The sequence below is a fragment of the Pleurodeles waltl genome, chromosome 5 (genome assembly GCF_031143425.1).
Source record: "Pleurodeles waltl isolate 20211129_DDA chromosome 5, aPleWal1.hap1.20221129, whole genome shotgun sequence".
Taxonomy (NCBI): domain Eukaryota; kingdom Metazoa; phylum Chordata; class Amphibia; order Caudata; family Salamandridae; genus Pleurodeles; species Pleurodeles waltl.
The window spans coordinates 1631735906-1631758501 of record NC_090444.1 but is presented as its reverse complement, the minus strand read 5'-3'; the positions used below and the strand labels follow the sequence as shown (position 1 = coordinate 1631758501).

The 22596-nt window shown below is 46.7% G+C and overlaps 1 protein-coding gene across 2 annotated transcripts in view; it reads left to right on the top strand.

Moving 5' to 3' along the window:
- NBAS (NBAS subunit of NRZ tethering complex) overlaps positions 1-22596 on the top strand; it is a 1762396-nt gene that overhangs the window by 835763 nt on the left and 904037 nt on the right. For both annotated transcript variants that reach the window (XM_069235962.1, XM_069235961.1), the window contains exon 39: positions 17480-17556. In XM_069235962.1, the coding sequence (XP_069092063.1) occupies positions 17480-17556 (77 nt within the window). The remainder of the gene's footprint in view (positions 1-17479; positions 17557-22596) is intronic.

The window sequence follows — 22596 nt, the reverse complement described above, 5'->3', positions numbered from 1 at the left end:
GTCAAGGCAACGCCGTCTCATGAGCCTGCTTCCACACCTTGCATCTCCTTCCGAAGATCTTCAAGTGAATCCCCACCGAGACTAGAAGAATGGTCACCCACGCCCTGGTCAGTAGCAAATTGGACTACGGCAATGCACTCTATGCCGGCATCACAAAGAAGCAACAAGTAAGTCTACAGAGAATCCAGAACGCAGCAGCCAGACTCATCCTGGACATCCTCCACCACAGCCACTTCTCCACCCACCTCAGAGACCTCCACTGGCTCCCGGTCGACAAATGCATCACCTTCAAGCTGCTGACTCACACCTATAAGGCACTTCACAACATCGGACCCGACTACCTCAACCATCGCCTGACCTTCTACACCCCAGCAAGACAACTCTGATCCTCCCATCGCGCTCATGCCGCCATCCCCAGATTCCGGCAAAACACAGCTGGAGCCAAATCCTCCTCCTACTTCGCTGCCCGGATATGGAATACTCTCCCACCCAACCTCAGACAGACCACATTACTGAAGCAATTCAGGAAGAATCTCAAGACCTGGCTCTTTGAATGATCAGCATGCCCACTACCGTGCCTTTAGACCCTACCCCAGTGATAAGCTGCGCTATACAAGTACTGATTGATTGGATGCGTAAATAAACTATCTCTACATTAAATGAACAGGATCTTTTATAGCAGGTCATAGCCCCCTCAAGGAGACCATGTTTCAAGTCTATGTTTCGAATCTATAAATATTGAGGCCACTCAACGAAAAATAAATGGCATCAATAATTTAATACTCTGCCTTGACTTATCATTATTAGACATTAAGACCCTCATTATGGCATTGGCGGTGTACTGACCGCCACTGTTAAAGTGGCAGTAATACTGCCAACAGACTGGCGGTAATTACCGCCAAATTATGACTATGGCAGTGATACTTCCTACAGACAGCCAGTGTACCACACCAACCGCCAGGGCGATAACACCACCGACCACGACGGTAGCCACATACAGCCAGGCGGAAGTCAAGGTACTGCCCACCATATTATGACATAGCAAACTGCCAGGATTTCCAGGGTGTTAGCAACGCCATCAAAAGCCTGGCGGAAACATATCACAGAAAAGGAAATACTCACCTTCAGGAACACAGAGGACTCCGCGGCCACCATGGAACCTGACCTCTTAGTCTTCCCGATGCTCTACCATGCCGTAGCCGTCCTGGAGCACCAACGCTGACGAAGATGACGACGGTGAATACAGCTGCCTAGCACACAAGGGAGGGAGGAAAAGGAGAGTGACACACACATGCACAACACACAACATACATACACAGACAACCAGCTGCACAGTACATCAACAGTTACAGGACCCAGGAGCAAAGAATGCAAGGACACATACCTATAGTACAATCACTGTAATTGGCTGCCAACAGCCACCATTATGAATAAATAAAGAATTATATACACGTCAATGTACAGATTGGGCCAATGGCTGGTCCAAAGTACTAAAGGGCCACATGGCCATGGGGCATCGTCAAAGCACCAACTTGACTCCTGACATCATCCGGACTCCGCTGTTCAGGGGCATCATGTTGGAAATGGGCAGGCACCTCAGAAGGAGGGGGGCACCTCAGCTGGAGTGTCATGCCCACTGGTTCTGGAGGGGGCTCCTTGCCCACTGGTTCTGGAGGGGGCTCTTTGCCCACTGGTTCTGGTGGGGACTCCTTGCCCACTGTCCCTGGAGGGGAGTCTTAGGCCACAGTCTCTGGATGGGGCTCCCTGCCCACTGTCCCTGGAGGGGAGTCCTAGGCCACAGTTTCTGGAGGGGGCTCCTTGCCCACTCGTTCTGGAGGGGGCTCCTTGCCCACTGTCCCTGGAGAGGAGTCTTAGGCCACAGTCTCTGGAGGGGACTCCTTGTCCACCTGCCCTGGAGGGGAGTCTTAGGCCACAGTCTGTGGAGGGGGCTCCTTGCCCACTGGTTCTGGAGGGGACTCCTTGCCCACTGTCCATGGAGGGAAGTCTTAGGCCACAGTCTCTGGAGGGGGTTCCTTGCCCACTGTCCCTGGAGGGGAGTCTTAGGCCACAGTCTTTGGAGGGGGCTTCTTGCCCACTGGCCCGGGATGGGAGTCTTAAGCCACAGTAGGAAGGGGGGGCTACATGGCCTCTGGTGGTGGAGGGGGATCCTTGCCCTCAGGTGGTGGATGGAGATCCTTGGGTTCATTCCTGTCAGTGGCCCCTTGGCCTTTGTCATGTGGCTTGTGTCCTTCCCTCCAGGTTTAGGAGGTGCCGCCACTGGCCCTGTCCTCTGTCTCTTAGGTTCTGCCACCCTAGATCTCAATTTTTTAGGCGTAGGTGTGTCCTTGCTGGGAGTGGCTGCTGTTCCACTCAGGGAGCCCTCCGTGCCAGTTGCAGATTTTTGGGTAGGAGCAGTGGCAGACTGGTTGGCTGAGGTGCTGGGCTGGTGGATGGGACCTTGCACTTACAAGCAAGGGGGGGTAGGGAAGAGGTCAAGATGGGCAAAACCTTCTTTGGGACATTGGGCAGGATGTGGGAGGAATGATGGGAGTAGAGGTAGAGGGAGTGATAGTAGGAGGAGTAGGTGTGCTGGACTTGGGTGCAGGTGCATGGACAGTGTGCGTGTGTGAGGTGGATGGCTGTTTGGGGTCTGAGTGCGAATGTTTGTGTTTCTTTGGGGGGGCAGACAGGGTGGGAGAGGACAAACAGGACATGTGGATGGATGTTGTGGTGGTGTCTGCAATTGAGGTGGGTGTGCTGCATGAGGTGGTGACTGCACATGTGGTGTGTGGTGTGCATGTGTGCAGGTCTGCTCTTGTGGTGTCTGTGGGCAAGGGTGTACAGGTGGCAGGGTCTGGGACTGTTGATGCAGTGCATGCAGGTGTGAGTGCAGATGTGACTGTGAGGGAGGAGGAAAAGGGGGAGGCAGTGTATGTTGTTGTATGTGCATCTCTCTGTTGTATGTGAGAGTGCTTGTGGCTTGAAGTGTGTTGCCTGTGTTTGTCTGTGCCACTCTTGTGTGATGTTTTGTGTGCACGCTTGTCTGTATATGCATCGGACGGGCTGGGGTTGAGGAGACTGGGCTGGGAAGTGGTAGTTGGAGGAGGGATGGTAGGACCAGGGACACTTGCTGCCATCAGAGAGGAGGCCAGAGCCTGAAACGATCTCTGTAGGGCCACCAAGACACTGTGAATGCCCTCCAGGAAGGCACTGCATTGCTTCATATGGGATGCAGCCCCTGGATGGCATTCACTATGGTTAACTGGCCTACAGAGATGGCTCTCAGGAGGTCAATAGCCTCCTCACTGAGGGCAGCAGGGCTCATTGGGGCAGGGCATGAGGTGCCTGGGGTGAAGGAGATGTCCACCCTCCTGGGTGAGCAGGCAAGGGCAACTCATTGGGGGGCTATTTGGAAGGCTGTGCTGGTATGGGTAGTGGCAGCTGTACCTGTAGCTGGGATGGTTCCAGAGGTGTCCACCACCACCAGGGAGCTCCCATCGGAGGAGGTTTCAAAGTTAGTGTTGTCACCTCCTGTCCCAGCCGTGGTGCTCCCCTCGCCCTCCGTCCCACTGGTCCCCTCGGTGTCAGTGGACTCTGCCTCCTGGGTCCCATGGGCTGAAGCTCCCTCATTCACCGGTGCCCCCTGCTCCTTCACCAGATGATGCTAATGCACACATCGACAGGATGACAGGAGAAAATGGGGGCAGGGAAAAAGAAAGGGAGCACTAGGTCAATTACAGCACAAACACCACATATGGCATACACATCACCATCACACATAGGCACCAAGATTGAGCAGTATGCATCACACAGAGAAACACTGCCATCTGCACCCCTCCTGGGACATACTAACCCCATGTCTGACATGGAAAGCCACCTAGCTAGCTATCCAGATTTTGCTAATCACCCAATAACCCTGAGCTAGACCACGCAGCAATGTATGAGCTGGCATAAAGGGGCATCCACTGACTAAAACCCACCACCAGAATCCCATGCTAGGCAACAAAGATGGTTGTCACACACACTAGATTTTTACCCCCTTGTGGTTGCTATGATGCCCTCAAGAGCCCATGCAGCTCTGGATAGGCCACCGCCAGTATGTGGGCCATCAGGATGGTCAGGTTCTGACGGGCACACCTTCCTCGTTGGGAGGCCGTTCCCAGCTGGGCCTCCGCGGTCTTCCAGGCCCAGCATCTCAGGTCCTCCCACCGTTTCCTGCAGTGGGTGCTCTGCCTGCTATAAAATCCCAGGGTCTGCACCTCCTTGGCGATGGCACAAGCCCTTTTTCCGATGGGCACTGACCTGCAGGGAAAACACAGAGAGACACCATGAATCCGAATATCCACCCTGTCACACATATGGCATTCAGACATCATTTGCCCCTCAAATGGCACACACATCGCCCGGGGCCCTGCATGTACACTGCCACCAGCCACACCCCCAATTCAAATGACACATCGCCAGCACGCACACACACATCTCCATGCAGCCTTGACGCATACAGCGTCCCCATGGTGTACGCACCTGTTGGTCTGGAGGCCCATACTGCTGTCCATACACGGGTAGGACCCCATCCACCAGGCGCTCTAACTCCTTTGAAGTGAAGGCAGGGGCCCTTGCCCCTGTCGCACGCGCCATGGCAGGCTCCAGACACAGGTCACAGCAGCACACGCAGTGAAGAAGTTGTCCTCTGGAAAGTCAGGAATCAAGTGAGGTTATAGGGAGAAAATGGCAGTCACATCTGTGGCGGTGTACACCTTCACCACCGGTGGTGATCCTCCTTGTACTCCATAGAGCCCCATGATAGCCAATGAGGAATTGCACGGTGGTGCAGACCGCCTTCCGCCATGACACCCAATGCCGGCAGAGTGAGATCACTTCCACCTATCCCTACACAGGACAGGCAGTTGCCATGTCATAGTGCTGGTACACAATTTTAGAATAAGAACGGCGTCATTGGTGTTGATTGAACATAGCCATTTACAGTGTCCAGATACATACATGCTCTATGTACACTGAAGTGGTGGATCCATTTTTCATGTTGTCACTCCCTTCTCACTCTTCTGCCCTTTAGATACCTACCACTGCGGAGGAATAGGAGGAGGAGGCAAGCCCCCGTGTACAGACCCCTTGTGGACTTGGCTACACTGTAGGACAGGCACATAATACTCACCTATAGACTCGCAGGGCCACAATCACAGAGCTGTGTGCTCAATTGGAGCCTGATCTGATATCTGGTATCCGTCATCCCACTGGGATCCCCCCTCTTGTGCAGGTCCTATCAGTGCTCCATTTCCTGGCAACAAGCTCTTTCCAGTGGGCTTGGCTGCACGACTGTCACAGCCAATGTTCTCAATAGTGCTGGCAAGGGTTTTGACTGCCAATGAACAGGTGTTCAGGAATAGGAATAGTTTCCACTCATTCAATGTCCAGATGGTGTGCCTTGCTGACCAGTACATTTCCCAGGTTGCTGCCAAGTATCCTGGGTCGGTGCATGACGCCTTTGTCCTGAGGAATAGCAACGTCCCACAACTGATAGCACAACTACAGAGGCACAGAATGTGGCGTACAGGTGAGCCTGAGTCCCCACCCAATGTATGTCAGTGTATGCCTTCAGGAGTCATCCCCAATGCCATTGTGCAAGGCTAATGTTTGTCCCTCACTTCTTGCAGGTGACTCTGGCTACCCAAACCTGTCCTGGCTCTTGACCCCTGTAAGGAATCCGAGAACAGGGGCTGTGATTAGGTACAATGATGCTCATGGGCGTACCAGGAGGATTATTGAGAGGACCTTCGGTCTTTTGAAGGACAGGTTTAGGTGCCTTCATCTGACAGGTGGATCCTTCTGCTCCTCCTCTGAGAAGGTCTGCCAGATAGTTGTTGTATGTTGCATGTTGCACAACCTGGCCAACGGACGACATGTTCCCTATCTGCAGGAGGAGGAGGAGGAAGAGGGTAAAAATGCTCCTGTGGGCAGCAGTGGACCCTGAGGACAGTGAGGAGGAGTAGAAAGAGGATGAGGATGTGGATGTGGACAGCAGGACATCAGTTATAAGGCAGTACTTCCAATGAAACACAGGTAAGACAGTAGAACTGACCATTCCTCTAATAAATTATTCTTCTGTGTGGCTGTAGCATGATGGCAGTCACTTCCTTAGCATCCCAACTGACAGTCACCTATGCCTTCACAATTTGCAGATGTTGGTGTGGTTACAACTGTGTACTGATGTGATGACTACAAACTGCTACAGGCCATTTGTTGGATGGAATCACAAAGTTCTAGACAATTGCACAGGATGATACAGTTTAATACATTGCACATTAATGTCAGATGAAGCACTATTACTCCAGTTGTGTTCAAGGGTGTTCATTGAAGTGAAAATTATGAAGGAGTAGTGCAAGGGAATGGGGTGATGGTAGAGGAAAGTCCAGTGTAGTGGTCCAGTCTGTTTGTAGCACAGGTCCAGTGTCCAAGGGGCTATAGGGAGGGGAGCAATGGCAGTTCAGAGTGGACAAGGTGACACAGTGGAACACAAGGGGGATATTCAGAAGGTACTCATTTCCTGGCGGTCATCTTGGTCTTTGCAAGTGTCTCTGGTATCTGTCTGGGTTGCAGGGAACGTTTACGGGTGGTTCACCTTCTGCAGAGGGAGGGGTGCTGGTGGCCTGTGGGTCCTGTGGCAGGGTCTCCCATCCGCCAGCTGCAGCCGATGTGAAGGGCTGGTCAGTTGACTGGCTAGTGGAAGGGGCCCGCTGGTGTGATGTGTACTCCCTCATGATGTCGGCCATATCACCCAGCACCCCTGCTATGGAGACCATGGTGGTGTCCAGGGCCTGCAATTCTTTCTTGATCTCTGGGTGGTGTTCCTCCTGCAGCTGCTGGTACTCCTGCATGACGTCTATCACCTGACCCATCTTGTCCTGGGATTGTTGTTAAGCCTCCAGGATATTAGTGGATAGTCGGTTCCGTGGGCCTGTACACCTCCTGGCGCACAGCTGTCCTCCGAGTGTCTCTGGCCCTGTGTACCTGTGTTCCTAGAACGGTGTGCCCACTCCCACAAGGACTCTTATTGTCTTGCCTGTGAGGTGTAGACTGGGGTCCCTATACAGGTGAGCACACTGCTGATTGACGTGTCCTGGGGACAGAGGTCTGGGGATGTTCGATGGTTGCTGTGGTGTTAGATACTGAGGGGGGAGGCTCTGTGGTGGACTGGGTGTGGGATGGGGTAGCCGACTGACCAGTGGTCCCTGATGGGCCATTGAGTTCATCTAGATCCAGAAGTCCAGAGTTGCTGTCACCACTGGAGGCATCTTCTGGTGGGCTACCTCGTTGCTGAGATTGGCTGGGGCACCTGTGAGGATGTAAATGGTGTATTATGCTACAAGTCTGTGACATATTCTGCATCCCTAGCTTTCCCTATATGGTGGCTGTTGCCCTGTCACCTTTATTTGTGTATTGTGATGTATTGTGGGATTGTTAGTTTTCCATGCTGTGCATGCATTCAATCAATCAATCAATCAGGAATTTGTAAAGCGCACTACTCGCCTGTGAGGGTCTCATGGCGCTGAGGAGGGGAGGGGCAAAGGGGGAGAGATGCTGCTACTGCTCGAACAACCAGGTCTTGAGAAGTTTCCTGAAGGTAAGGAGGTCTTTGGTCTGGCGCCGGTGGTGGGTGTACATGCAGGGCTGGAAAAGATGTGCATGCAGTGGATATGGCATGCAGGGCTTGGCATTTAGGTTAGTTAATTGTGGTGGTGCACTGTGTGGGATGGAGTGGAGTGATGGGTTTAAGGGTGAGGAGTGGTGGTGGCATGCAGGTATGGGGGGGATAGGGAGTAAATATTGACTCACCAGTGTCCAGTCCTCTGGCAACTCCAGTGAGTCCCTCAGGATGAAGGATTGCCAAAACTTGCTCCTCCCATGCTGACAGCTGTGGGGAGTTGGTGGGGGTCCACCGCCAGTCCTCTGGATAGCGAGCTGGTGTCTTGCTGCTATGGAACTTCCCTTCCCTTCCTGATGTCGTCCCTTGTTTGTGGATGCTGTCCACGACATTCACCCGGTCCACGATTCTCCGCCATAGATCCATCTTCCTGATAATGGATATCTGCTGGATCTGTGCTCCAGACAGCTGTGGCTCTACCCTGACTATTTCCTCCATCATGATCCGCTACTCCTCATCAGTGAAATGGGGGTGGCTTTGTGGGGACATGGGAGTTGTGTGGTGTGTGTTCTGCAGAGGGTGTTGAGTAATGTGGTGGGTTGTGGGGTGCGTGACGGATGAATGGGTGGTTCTGGTGTGTGGGTGTGTAGTTGCTCTGTGATTTGCGTGGCTAGCTATTGCAGTCTTTTCGTGTTAGCAAAGGGTTGTGGGTAATATGGGTGTGTGGTTTATAGTGCTGTTGGTGGATGGGTGTGGTGTGTGTGTGTATTAGTGTCAGGTGTGTGTTTTATGTATTTGCCAAAGTTGTGTTGTTTTGTATTTGGGTGGCCATTATGACTGCGGTGGTGTGTACTGCCAATAGTTTACTGCCGTTGAATGTCCGCTGTGGTGATTTGTGGGTTGTTATGTGAAGGGCATTGTTTTGTTGTTGTAACGGTATGGTTGTTAGTACTAACAGTTTAGCACTTACCTTTGGTCTTGCGGATTTGTGTTTGTGGCAGTATTCGGTCAGTTTGGTGTGTGTGTGTGTGTGTCATAATATGGCGGACGGATGTTCGCTTCCGCAACAGTATTTTGGCTGCCGTCACCATGGCGGTAAGCAGGATTTACCGGCAGTTTCATAATGAGCGCCTAAGAATGTTAACAATACAATACCACAATGATCCCAAACAAATGCTACTTCTGTTAACACATAATATGTGAATAGAATGTAAGAGTAAAAACACTATCTACATCGAAGGTAAGTAATTTGTTCATTTGCTTCATAAGGAATCCTCCTGAATAAGATAGTTGAGTAAATTTTCAGTATTGTAACAAGAAGTTTATTATTTGAGATACACAATTAGAGAATCTATTTAAATATCACATTGTGTTGTTCCTGTTCAGTGAGTTACATTAAAACTTTATGAAGGGTAAGTGCTGATAATTTAGATTGCGCAATGATGGGAGAGTTTAGCTCCCTGGGATTTTTAGCTAGATTGTTACCAATGTATCATGAACTTGGTTTGAGACGTCTATATGGCTGATTATATAAGATTGTGTTTCTGAAGCAAATAGATGGTGTATTTACAGTTAAGATGTTGCATACAACCTCACTTCATGGAATATTTCTGAACAATATTAATACCACACTGTATTGTTGTTTATGTTCACTGACCCACAAGCAAATTTTGTGAAGGCTCAGAGCACAGAATATAGGTAGTTCTGTAATGGGAGAGAATAGCTCATAGGCATTGATGGTTAGATTGTTAATACAATTTGGAGAGAACTGAATTTCAGGCATTTGAATGATTGGATGCATAAGACAGTGTTCATGAAACATATAGGGCCTCATTACAACTTTGGCGGACGGCAACCGCCGCCCGCCAAGTTGTAACCGCCGTGCGGCCGTACTCCCGCAGTGCCCATTTTGGCATCCCCGCTGGGCCGGCAGGAGGAAACAGAGTTTCCGCCCGCTGGCCCAGCGGGGATGTGGGCTGCAACATGGGAGCCGGCTCCAAATGGAGCCGGCGGTGTTGCGGCCGTGCGACGGGTGCAGTTAGCTTTTCACTGTCTGCAGAGCAGACAGTGAAAAGCCGCATGGGGCCCTGTCAGGGGGCCCCCGCACTGCCCATGCCAGTGGCAGTGCAGGGGCCCCGCGACTCCCCGTACTGCCAGCCTTTTCCTGGCGGTTAAAACCGCCATGAAAAGGCTGGCGGTCGGGGACTCGTAATCCCCTGGTCAGGCGGATTATCACCGCCGGGGCAAATGTGGTGGGAAACCGCCGTGGTCGTAATGACCTCGGAAGCACCGCCAGCCTGTTGGCGGTCCTTCTGTCATTTCAGCCCTGGCGGTCCTGTACCGCCAGGGTTGAAATGACCCCCATAGTGTATTTACGCTTACATTGTATTCACATTTGAGTTGACGGAAGTGGCAGTTATATTATTGTTTAGTGTTAATGTCTAATAAGAATAAGCAGAGACTGAATAATAAATCATAGACATAATTTATTTTTCTTTGGAGTGGCCTCAATATTCATAGGGTTGACCAACATAGACTTGAAAGGTAGTCTCCAGTAGGGGGATATGACCTGTTATATAAGACCCTGTCCATGTAATGTAGGGATTGCTTCTTTACGCTTTAGATGGTGTTTACATATATAAAAGAAGGTGTGGTGTACCCTAATAACCCTACTATACCTGGGTAAACTAGGAAATAATCTGAAAAAGTAGTGCAATAGTAGGAACAGATGTAATCATCAATACAAAAGTGAAGCTGTAAATCAATCACTGGAAGAACAGTTCATTTCTACATTTCATTTAGTAATATTTAATCGAATGATAAAATAGCCTAAATCAAACATATTAGACATGTCACAATACTTCAAAACAAAAATTACATATCATACTAAACCTACAGGACAAAACATAATTGTACATAAATGAACATAAACAATTGTTCAACCGGTTCCATTCCGCAAGAATATTCTCCAATTATCCTTTTGCTTTAAACAATTGTGGTTATTAACTATGCTTTAGATGTTAATCCACATGAGAGATGGTTGCATTGTGGTCACATCTCAACACAACAACTGCTATTGTTTATTTTTAGAGAAGGATGTGTAACATAGACATTCCTTATAGGTTTTGTTTAATATTTCTCACAAACTTTCCCTGAAGAAAAAAGGTTGACGAGTTTTGGCCCCTTCTAATTGTGGACCTCTTCTGGACCATAGGAGTAGGAAGTACTACCGATTTGGCACAAGGTATGTAAAAATTGCCAACAATGCCAAATATCTGATCAGTAAAATTCTGTTAGAAGCACTTAGATAAAGCACAGATGTATCTGCTTAAATGAAACCTTATCACGGCTTGCTTGTGGCTTATTCTGTAATTCTGCTAACAAAGAAACGCTCCATCTGCTTCTGCAAAATCCGGGGCGAATGCCACTCACTAGTGTGTCTGACCACATATGAGAAAGAACACCCACATCAATAGCAACTGCTCATGTTGATTGGAGCCTTGGCGTTCATCTCGCGCTTCCGTGGTGCAAAGGAGGGGCAGTGCGATTAAATATTACTAAATGAAATGTAGAAATGAACTGTTCTTCCAGTGATTGATTCACAGTTTCACTGTACTGATGATTAGATGGTGTTCACAGCATCAATTTGTAGCCATTTTTTGAGCATATAAATATGATCCCTTAATGGTGTTTAGGTTAAGTGACTCAAACATAAACTTTAGGAAGGTTAATCAAACCTAATTTGGACCACAGTATGATGAGAGAGCATAGCTCACCAGACTTATACCAATACATTATTAGAACCAAGTTTGAGAAATGTGTACGTCTGGTTACATGACATGATATTTATGAAACACATCCATGGTATTTTTTCACTTTATTTACAAATTGAGTGATGATGGTACTGACAGTTACCTTATTGCTGTAAATTTTAATCCCATATAGTGAAAAGTCTAGAGAAAGTAGTGAATCACGGAAACTTTTCATTTTCTTAAAGTAGCTTCAACAACTATAAAGTTGACAAGAACCATAGAGACTTAAAATGCTTTTTCCATGATGTGGATGCCATTTTGAATATGCTCGAGTGTTTAGGGAGTGGCCTTTTAAACGTCAATGGTGTGTGTACACAGAGAGAGCGCTTTACTGTGCTGGTTGAAATGAAGATATCAAAAGGGTAAGATGCATTTAGTTGTTTAAGACTAGACTTTCGGTATGCAATTCAGTATTGTTTAAACTAACTTGGTGAATTTGATTTTTAAGTTAATTGATGAAAGATTATGAAGAACTGTTCATTTTTTAAATCCATACAGATGTACTCTGGCTGTAATCCACTAAGGTATGCAGACACTATGTTTGAAAGGGGGTTGTTTAGGTTTAATAGATACATTAAATGTCGCATTTTGCTAAAAATGTTGATACCATCATAAATTAGGATTTAAAAACTGTGATTAAAAGGGTTCTGTTTAGGCTTAACAATAATATTAAAAGGTGCAGTTTGCTAGTCCGCCTCCTTGCCCCCATAGGTGTCAACTCTGGCCACCGGATCACCACCTGGAACCAGCTCACCATGCAGACCACCACTGACATCATGCGTTTCGTTCACTCAGGAGCTCCCATGGACCCCTGTCCACACCACATGTTCAGCCTCGGCAACAACAAGCTCACTTCCTTCCCATATGAGTGGAAACACGCCACAGTCAAGCCCCTCCTCAAGAAACTGTCCACTGACCCCAATGAGTTCAAAAACTACCAGTCCTTCTCCCTGCTCCCCTTTCTCACCCAAGTTGTCAAAGGCCATCAACCACCAACTCACAGAATACCTCACAGAATACCTCGAGCACAAAGATGTACTGGATGCATTCCAGTCCAGAGTCTGCACAAACCACAGCACCAAAACTGCCCTGATCGCAGCTACTGACGACATCGGAGCCCTCGTAGACCAAGGAGAAGCAGCTGCCCTGATCCTCCTCTACCTCTCAGTAGCTTTCAACCCTGTATCACACCATACCCTGATCACAAGGCTTCATCAAGATCAGAATCCAAAAGGATACCCTCAAGTGGATCGCATCCTTCCTCACCGGAAGAACAGAGGGTCCACCTCCCATCTTACACCTTGGAGCCCAAGAACACCATCTGCAGAGTCTTTCAAGGTTCATCCCTCAGCCCCTCTGTTCGGTGCCTGCATGACCCCCTGATCAACATCGTTAGAAACCACGGGCTGTCTTACCCAGACAACATCCAGCTCATTCTCTGTGCTGCCGAAGACTCTTTCACTACTAAGGCCAACTTCCACCTGTGCATGACCAGCTTCCCCTAACTGATGCAAGACATCTGCCTCAAGCTCAACACAGACAAGGCAGAGGTTGTGTCTATCAGAAGATCGCCTCACCGTGGAACGACTCCTGGTGGCCTTCAGAACTGGGATCCTCTCCCATCCCCATGGGTCACGCCCAGACCCACGGCATCATTCTGGATAGTAAGCTCACTATGAAGAACCAGATCAACGCGGTCTCCTCCGCCTGCTTCCTCATTCTGTGCTGGCTCCAAAAGATCTTCAGATGGCTCCCAGTCTTCACCAGACGCACTGTCACTCAAGCCCTTGTCACCAGCCAGGTTGTAATGTTTGCAAGACCCGCCACTATCTGGCAAGGGCGCTGACACACGCTACACTGCATTACTCTGTACATCCCACTTGGGAGAGAATATTCGCAATATGCCGTAATTTCACTGGTTATACTCAGCTTTTGAAGATTATTTTATGTCCATATAATATCTCCTTTGGGGAGACAATATCCGTGGAATATCATATTCCTTCAGATTGTACTTAATTACAAAGAAGCCATAAACGATTATCCAAACTCTGATAAAGTCTATTACAGGACAAAATGCGTTGGCTGGGCTGAAGTACTTAATATTGATTGAATACTAATAAAGACGTTATTACTGGCAATCGTTTAGCTCCCTTCTCCTATAGGGATTGAAAGAAGAAGACTTTGTGTGATTATTTTCCTCATTAATCTGTACTGTGAGATTAAGCTTGTTTAGCAAATATTTAAAGTGTTCCTTCTGTATTGGAGTTTCTTGTAGATGTATAGTGGTTCCCGGCCAGTGAGACCACAAGGGGTTGAGCACTATCAACTGACTCATTAGACACTAACTTCACTGCGGCTAATTTAGGACCAACACTGCTCTATTCTTTTGTGTTTGTGCTCCTCGTCACCAGCCACCAGACTGAGGGAATTACTTCACACCTCCTGAAGAGTCTGCAGACCATTCAGAACTCTGCAGCCAGAATCATCCTCGACCTCCTCCGATGGACCAACATCACCACTCATCTGAAGAAACAACACTGCTCCCATTCCACAAGAGATGCCAATTTAAGATTCCGACTCACGCATACAAGACCCTGCATAACTAGGACCCGCATACACCAACAACCGCCTAAGCTTCCACCAACCTTCCAGACCCCTGCGATCCACTTCCCACTCTCTTGCTCACACCCCCAGATCTGCAGAAGCAACAGTGGAGGACGCTCCTTCCCCCTACCTCGCCACGAAATCCTGGAACAGCCTCCCCCTCTCTCTCCAGTCCTATCCCTCTCTACAGGAGTTCACAAGAAGACTCAAGACCTGGCTTTTCAATTGATGCCTCCTGAGCTGCTTGGACCTCAGCTCGTTGATACCCTTGCACTTTATGTATCCTGACTGATTGATTGATATGGATTGGTGATACTCAAAGACGATGGTTAACAGAGGATGAAGAAAATTACCCACAGGGTAAACCATACAACTACAAATATGCTTAGTAAGGAGATATGTATTATTAAGGTTTCCAGTAACGATTACAGAATACTAAGATAGAAAGCGGTAGTTAATGTCGTTATTGTTATTGTTGAAGTGTTGGCAGCTAAACAGATATGTATATATGTGTATACAAATTTGGAATTTCTTTAATTTCTCAAAAACTACAGAACTGATTTACACCAAATAACAAAAAGGGCGCTTTCTGGACCAAGAGCTACCTTTCTTCCAAATGTGGTGTAATTCTTTCTAGTGGTTTGGGCACTATGGCTGTTCAAAATCCCTGTGGGAGTTAACATGGGAACCGCTCCTTTAATGATCCCCCCCCCCTCTTTTTCTCGGCCCCCTACTTAACAGATCACCTGAAACTTTCCAGAAAGCAGCTGAGGTGACTGTCAAAAGTTTTGGGGAATATTTTGTGAAGATTCATCAAGCGGCGCCAAAGATACAAGCAAGTAAAAATCTGCTTTTTCTGTAGAAACTAGGTTCTACCTATCACTACCTGGTGGCGACTGCCACTAGGTAATGTAGATATAGATATATAGATATATATATATTCACAGAAAAAAACAAAGGTTACAGGGACATTACAGTTAGGTTCTGAATTTACTCGTACAAAACCACAGAAATTCAGCAGTTATAGTTGGAGTTCCTTCAAGTAACTATAACTCGCCCCCTAAGTTAACTATAACCCGTGCCCTTGTCATGTACAGTTTTCTTATCAATAATTTTAGTGCAATTGTCGCATTGATAATATCAAAGATGCCAAAAGACCTCATCAGTGATATAATATGTGGAGTAATTAGCTGTGCATGGTGAAGCTGTGAGTTACAGCTACCTTAGGGCCCGAGTTATAGTTACTTGAAGGAGCTCTAACTATAACTGCCGAATTTCTATGGTTTTGCACGAGTAAATTCAGAACCTAACTATAACGTCCCTGTAACCTTTGTTTTTTTTCAGTGAATTTCTATATTTTCTTTTACGTAATTTTAATTACTATATATTATTCCAACTGGCTGAGGTTGGTTGCAATGCCTGGCCTGCAGCCAGTCCTTCAGTCAAGCCCTTATAACAACCCAACCCCCACGCCTCACATGGCCTTTGACTATGCACAGCACAGGGTGGCAACAGGGCCTGCTTGTGTCAGTGGATCTGTGAGTGGGTGTGTGAGTCTGACTGGGTGCATGAGTGTCTGAGTGGGTGTGTGAGTGGGTGCATGTGTGAATTAGTGAACGAATTACTCTATGAAGAAGGCTGTGATGTTTCTTTCAAATTTGTTTACATTTGCGAATATTTTGTGAATAATCTGCGAAAATTCAAAAATGTTCGTGAATACCATGCAAAGAAACTCATAGTTGCTTGAATCCCATAATTTGCCTCTAAAACACATCTATATCATACCCCTGGGGTCAGGGTACCTGCACCCTGACCCCTTATGCCACTTTCAATTAAGATTTTCACCCCTGGGGACAGTGTCCCGTGAAATAAAATGGTGGCCGCAACTTTCTAGTCAGGTTGCAGTCAACCCATTACAGCGCTTCCTTTCGCATGTGGTTTTGTGAAAATTCACACAAATTTCACGAATAATTTGCGAATACGCTGTGGCCAGACATATACAAATTTAGATTTCCCTAAATTTCTCAAAAACTACCAAACGGATTTACACCAAAGAAGCAAAACATCAATCTGCGCACCGAAAGCTAGCTTTCTGCCAAATTTGGTGTAAATCCGTCCAATGGTTTGGGCTGTAGACATGTCAAAAGGTACTATGGGAATTAACGTGGGAAACACAACTTTTTTGACCCTCCCTTTTTCTCAGCCCACGCTTGACAGATAACCCCTAAACTTTCCATGTGCAACAAGAATCACTGACACTCTTTTTTTGGAAACTTTTGTGAAGATTCGTCAAACGGTGCCAAAGATATAGGCAAGTCAAAAAATACTTTTTCTCTGGAAACATAGTCCTAACTATACTTAGTGGCGATCGCCAATAGATAATATATATATATATATATGTCTATATATATATATAATTAATCTGTATGTGCATGAGTGATCTTATGATATTAGTAGAACAATAATGATTGTATTTTGTTTTATATTGTATTTCAGTGGTTTACACAACAGCACATGGACCTGAGGAAATAACTGATTTGCAAAACATGTTTTGGTCAAAGTGTGTGCTTCTTTTAATGGAAGAAAATAAGTTCCAATAAAGGCTATTTCTTAAAATATTGAAAAGAATGCCCCTCACCCATTATTTGAATTTAGTGTACTTGAAACATAACTGCTTGGGCTCACTCTTAATATTAGACAGTGAATATATTATGGTCATTTATCTGCAGATGGCCATTGGTATTTTTTTTAAAGAATCTCCATTGGTATTTTTTTTAAGAATCTCTTTATTGGTTTTATTGCCTGCATCGCAAAATCACATTACGTTAGCATTGGTAACCATGAAGCACAGGAGAAAAACAAATACAGTAAATTAAACAATCACTGTCATTCCAATGTCGGTATTGTGCGGGATCATCATATATTAACTCATATGTCTATCAGTGTTGTGGAGAATAAAATATTACATTCCATTCTATGTTCAATAACAGTAGTAACCCAGTAGGTACTCATCTAGATAGTTCACCCTCAACTGAGACCTCACCGGCGTCACCCCTCCTCATCTAACTCAGTCTCACCCCCAACCCCGCCCCTTCCCTCCGGCCGTTGGTATTTTTAACATTTTCTAATCATAACATTAATGATTTGCTCCTCCAGGGATTTGTTACTCATGTTTACTGAGCTAAAACCTGAAATATTAGAATGCTTCAAGATTTACTCTTCAGACCTGCCTGTAAAAACTGTAGCTTCTGGATCAAGTGTTGTCTATAAGGATTTTCAGTTGTATTTGTCAAGAATTATTTAAACTTACTTTTAATTGCTATTATGTCTGCACAGAAAGCATTTCAATTACAGAATATGATGTATCAGGCAATCTATAATCACCATTCATTCTCTATTTCAGTTTTGCTGCAGCTGGCCAGTGATGCCTTACCAAATGACATCACCTTGTCTTTGGCCTATCTACTCGCATTGCCGCAGGTACGTTTCAATTGTAACTCTCAGTAGTCTTTGGGCTTGATTATAACCTTGGCGGATGGAATACTCTGTCACAAATGTGACGTATATCCTGCCAGCCATTTTACAAGTTCCAAACGATATAATGGAAGTTGTAATACAGTGGACAGGATATCCGTGATGTTGTAATACAGTGGACAGGATATCCGTCATGTTGTAATACAGTGGACAGGATATCCGTCATGTTTATACAACAGACTTTTCACTGGGACTTTAAAATAAAAATGTTACTGATAGCCATTACTTCATTAGCAATGATGTGGTGTAGGTGATCTATGAGGATGTGAGGAGAAGCTGAGCATTGAGTCCTTTATCTTTTATTTTTAATGGTTTATTGGTTATTAAAAGGTGGGGTTTATCAAAAGTGCCACAGCAACAGTGAGTGTGTGCCACTCGTAAGACAGGAAAAAACTTATTAAATGAATGTGAAGTAATGTTCCTTTACAGACAGTGATATTTAGTTAAAGGATGTACTTCTATAAAGGTTTGCTGGAATGTATGCTTGTTGGGAGGACTCAGGACTGTGGATGCTAGAACATCCTTGTAAGAAATAAAATAGTAATACAGATGAAGATTGAGGTGGTGCACCAAAGAGATACGTTTATTTACTGCAAAGTGGTTTGAGTAGAGTAAACCTCTAAACTTCTGAAGGATACTTCTCCATCTAGATTCTTTATCAGTCACTAGACTGGATCCAGAAAAGACAGCAGTAGTTCTCAAGTGCTGGCAGGTTGTGCCTTGGCTCCAGCACTGCCTCCGGTGTTAGGTCATAAAGCCAATATATGGTACCATCCAGATTCCTGACAGCTAACCCCTTTTTGCAGAATCCATACCTCTTGAATGGCTTCTAGGTCATGAACCAGAAAATTTGAAACAATGCTCCTACGCCTGGTAGTTGATGCTTGATTCGACAATTCCAAACATGACATCCCTGGTGCTATTTAAGCACCATCGTAATGTATCAACAGCAGTTGTTTTTTCTGCACTTACCAACAGGGATCTGGAATGCTTGCCCCAAATGTTTTTCTCTTTAAAATGTTATTTTTTGCAGAGCTATAGGGTGTCGCCTCCCAAAAATCAGGGCTCAAACAAATCCAGTTCTGCCATAAGCCGATCTCCATTTCAGTCCCTATGGTGCCAGCCACTCAAGTGAAAAATTGAAAAATGCCTAGATGTTTAGGGAGAGGGAGCTGGCCTATGATATTTGCTAGACTCGATCTCAGTCCAATTCCAGGCCGCACACTAGATTCCCCCATGTGCTGTTAACTAGCAAGTCGAGGGACAAATTGAAAAAACCTCCAAAGCACAGGAGGATGGATTGTCTATCGCTGAGAAGTTGCTGATGCTCATGCAGTTGGTCCTTGGGTTGGTGTCCCAAAGCCTCACTCAGGCCTCATCTTTGGCCATTGAGTTGGAACTCATTGACATCATGTTGGCCTTCACTCTTGCCTCAATACTAGCCTTGGGCCCTATGCCACTTCCAGAGTTTCCAGTTCCTGATTGTGACTTTCATCCAGTTGAGGCTGGCTGAGTTTCGCCATATTCCCACTGGTGTGCCTTCAGGCCCCAGTGTGCCACCAGGCTGTCCTACTGGACTTACGCAAGTTGGTACCCTGTTGGCTTTCTTCTATTGCCATTTCGCTGCTGGCTAATCACTGTTCCTCAACCCGTCTGGGCTTATCCAAGGCCACCCTGATGTGTCCTTGATGCTAGGTCTAGAGATACTGGCAGGCTGAACATCCTATCTGATCAGACTCAGATCATATCCAGATGCCTGATTGGGCCACATAACGATGAATGTGGTGGGTAATCTACTCCCTCCTGCGAACACTGATGCTGCTGGCCCTGAAAAACACAAACTTATCAGTTGACAGGGAATGCCCTTTGAGGCTCCCCTCAGAAGAAATAACGTAATTGAAAGCCATCTTCAGAAAGTCGGCCATAGTGCTAGAATTTCCCTTGCCCAGAAAAAAAACAAAGCAAGCATCCTCACAAAATTTGCAGCTATTATCTTCAGTTTCAGAGCTAAGGCTTTCCTTGAATGAGGCATTAATGGAGTCTATCCTAGAAGCGCGGGCAAGCCTACTTCTTAATCTCAGTGAGCTCTCAGGCATTGCCTCATGCTTGGGGACTTAATTAAGGGTCTTGACAATCAATCTGTGCCTCAGTCAATCAATCAATGCGGCTACTCACCCGTGAGGGTCTCAAGGCGATGGGGGTGGGAGGGACCTCAACCGAAGCCACCAGGGTTCCTGGAGCTGGGTGCGGTCCAGGCACGGATGGGCGCAGATGAGCTTGCCTTTGACGCGGCCGCCATTAGGAAGGGGAGGCGGCGGGGAAACAGTCAGCTGGGAGGCAGGAGGACTGGAAAGGTGCTTCGCGGGAGGAGGGGGGCAGAGGAAGAGGGGAGAAGGGAAAAAGCACTAGGGAAAAACGAGGGGTGATAGAAGAAATAGGCAGAGAATGCAAAAGTGAAAGAGTGACAGAGAGAATAAAAGGCAAATGATAGACGAGAAAGGCAGAAAATGTAAGAGGGAAAGAGTGACAGAGAGAAGAAAAGGAAAATACTTACTTGTGATGGCCACTAGTCCACCAGGGATGAGGTGTAGTGACGAACCTGCGGGTGGAGGAGGGCCTCCAACTGAGAGTCAGGAGGCTCTCAGTTCGTCCCAGGCAAGACACAGAGGCAGCAGCAGCAGCCAGAGGAGCTGGGGAGGGCAGCAGACACCGACCAGGAGGTCAGTGCAGCCTCACCCTCACCCTTTGTTCCCCAAATGTGACTTGTGTTCTGGCTATTCTTTTCCCATGCTCTGTGGCAAATGGCACAGGTGCTTTGCTAAATTTTCCTAACCACATAAGGATCAATTTCACAGAAGTTGTAAGATAATGGTAGGATGTGGCCAAATAAATCCCCATGGCGAGGTTGGACACTGTAGATTCAGTAGCATGTTCGATGGGCTCCTCCCTAGCTATGGTTCCATGGGATTGTCAAGTTATGTCCTGGTTAACTGAATGGACATGCCATTTAATGGTTCCTCTGTATTTGGATAGAAGGCTGGTGGAACAGAAACTGGCGACTGCATTTGATTGAGAAAAGGAGCACTGGTCCGTGAGAGAGAACCTCAGATTCTCTGGCATTCCAGAAACATTGGAAACATGGCCTTTGTGTTTCACTTCTGGAAAGGACATATAGGGTCAGAATGGGCAATAACAATTGGAGAGATACATCGAGGCAAGTGAATGTATGTTTCCTGCTGCACCAGCAGGCACGAGCTATACTTATGGCAGCTAAACAACTAGTTCATTCTTGGAACATAAAATACATGTTACTCAGGTTTTTTTTAAATAAGGCTTTGTTGAAGATATAAAGATTCTTATCCTTTTGACCTCGGCAGAAGAAATTTGATATTACATATGGTTTAGTTAACCCTGTTGTAATGTTGATGTCTTAGGAATTTGATGACTGGGCCAATTGAAAGAACTCCTAGACACTTGGTACATGAAGTAATTGGATATATCACAGTCATCAGCCAAGCCTGTTCCCTCACAGTGACTTTTCAAGGACCCAAGGAGCAAACTTTGCAGGAGAGAGGCAAAGACTGGACGGAGGAACCAGAGACTGGGCCTCGGGTCACAAGCACAAACAAGCAGGCAAGGCCGTGGTAGGACTAATAAAGACAAATCAAGATAACCACTGAAGATACCTCAGAAACAGCTACACTCTGTTGCTAGTAGCTAAGCTTGGGAAAACTAATTATGTTGGGGCTTTACTGTGATGAGTCAGTAGGTAACGGGCTACAAGAGGTAATTCTACTTTTGTGAAACGCATATGCACATGATTATCACCTCCTCTGTTTTAACGAGACAAGGCTTAAATTGTGGGACAGAGCAGCAGACATCTTACCAGTTGTCCTAGGGAAAATCAGACCAACATTACAGCATTTGATTTTGAATGGTCAGAAGTCAACAAAGTACCTTCTTCACTCTGGCCTGGATATCACTGACTCTCTGCTTTGGGAAATTGAGTCCAGCATAGCACTTCTGTACCATGCGTGGATTCACTCCATGAGCTTTTCCTTAGACTTTCAACAGATCTTGATAGACATGCCCTTTGAAGGATGTAGGCAGTTTGGAGGGAAGACTGACTCAGTCTCAGAAAGGTATAAGGCCAAGGTTACTGCTCACTTTCTAGGCACTTCCTGCCTCTGGAGAAAAGTTCAGCCTCTCTTAACAAAGGAAACGATGGAGAGAGGGCCTGCACCAGCGATCAGGACTGACTGTTCGTCCCATTTTTTCTTCGTACCGAAGAAGGATGAAGGCATTCACCACCATGAAAATTCTTCTTCTGGAAGGACAAGCTCAAAAAATGCTCACCTTGACCTAATTTCTGCCTTAACTGGATCCAGGATACTGGGTGGTTGCTTTGGGTTTGCAGGATTCCTATTTCTACATTCCTGTTGTACAATCCTGAGGCGTTACCTGTGGTTTCAGGGGGACCGAGAGCACTTTCAGTTTGCTGTGCTCTCCTATGGCCTTTCAAGTGCACCTCCAATGTTCGTGATGGTGATAATCACAGTCCATCTGCAGAGGTTGTGAGTACCAGTTTTCCCATAACTCAGTGACTGGCTTGTGAAGGCAGTGTGGTAAGCCACCACCAGACAATTGCATCCTTTACAAAGTTGGGATTTTCCATCAACATGCCCAAATCACACCTATCTCGCTGACAATTGCTCCCCTTTATCTGCGCCATCCTGGATGCGGTGGGCTTCCAAGTCTTTCCTCCCCCTCAATGAGTTAAGAACATTTTGGCTGTGATATCGATTTTTCAACCCTTCACCTGGGTCTCAGTGAGAGCAGCTCTGAGGCTTCTTGGTCTTCTGCATGCTGCTTGTGGAACATGCCGGGGCACAGGTGAGCTCTGCAGTGCGATCTGAAGTCTTAGTGGGCTCAGCACCAGGAGGACCTGTCAGAGTCTATCCAGGTGTTAAAGAAGACAGTGAAATA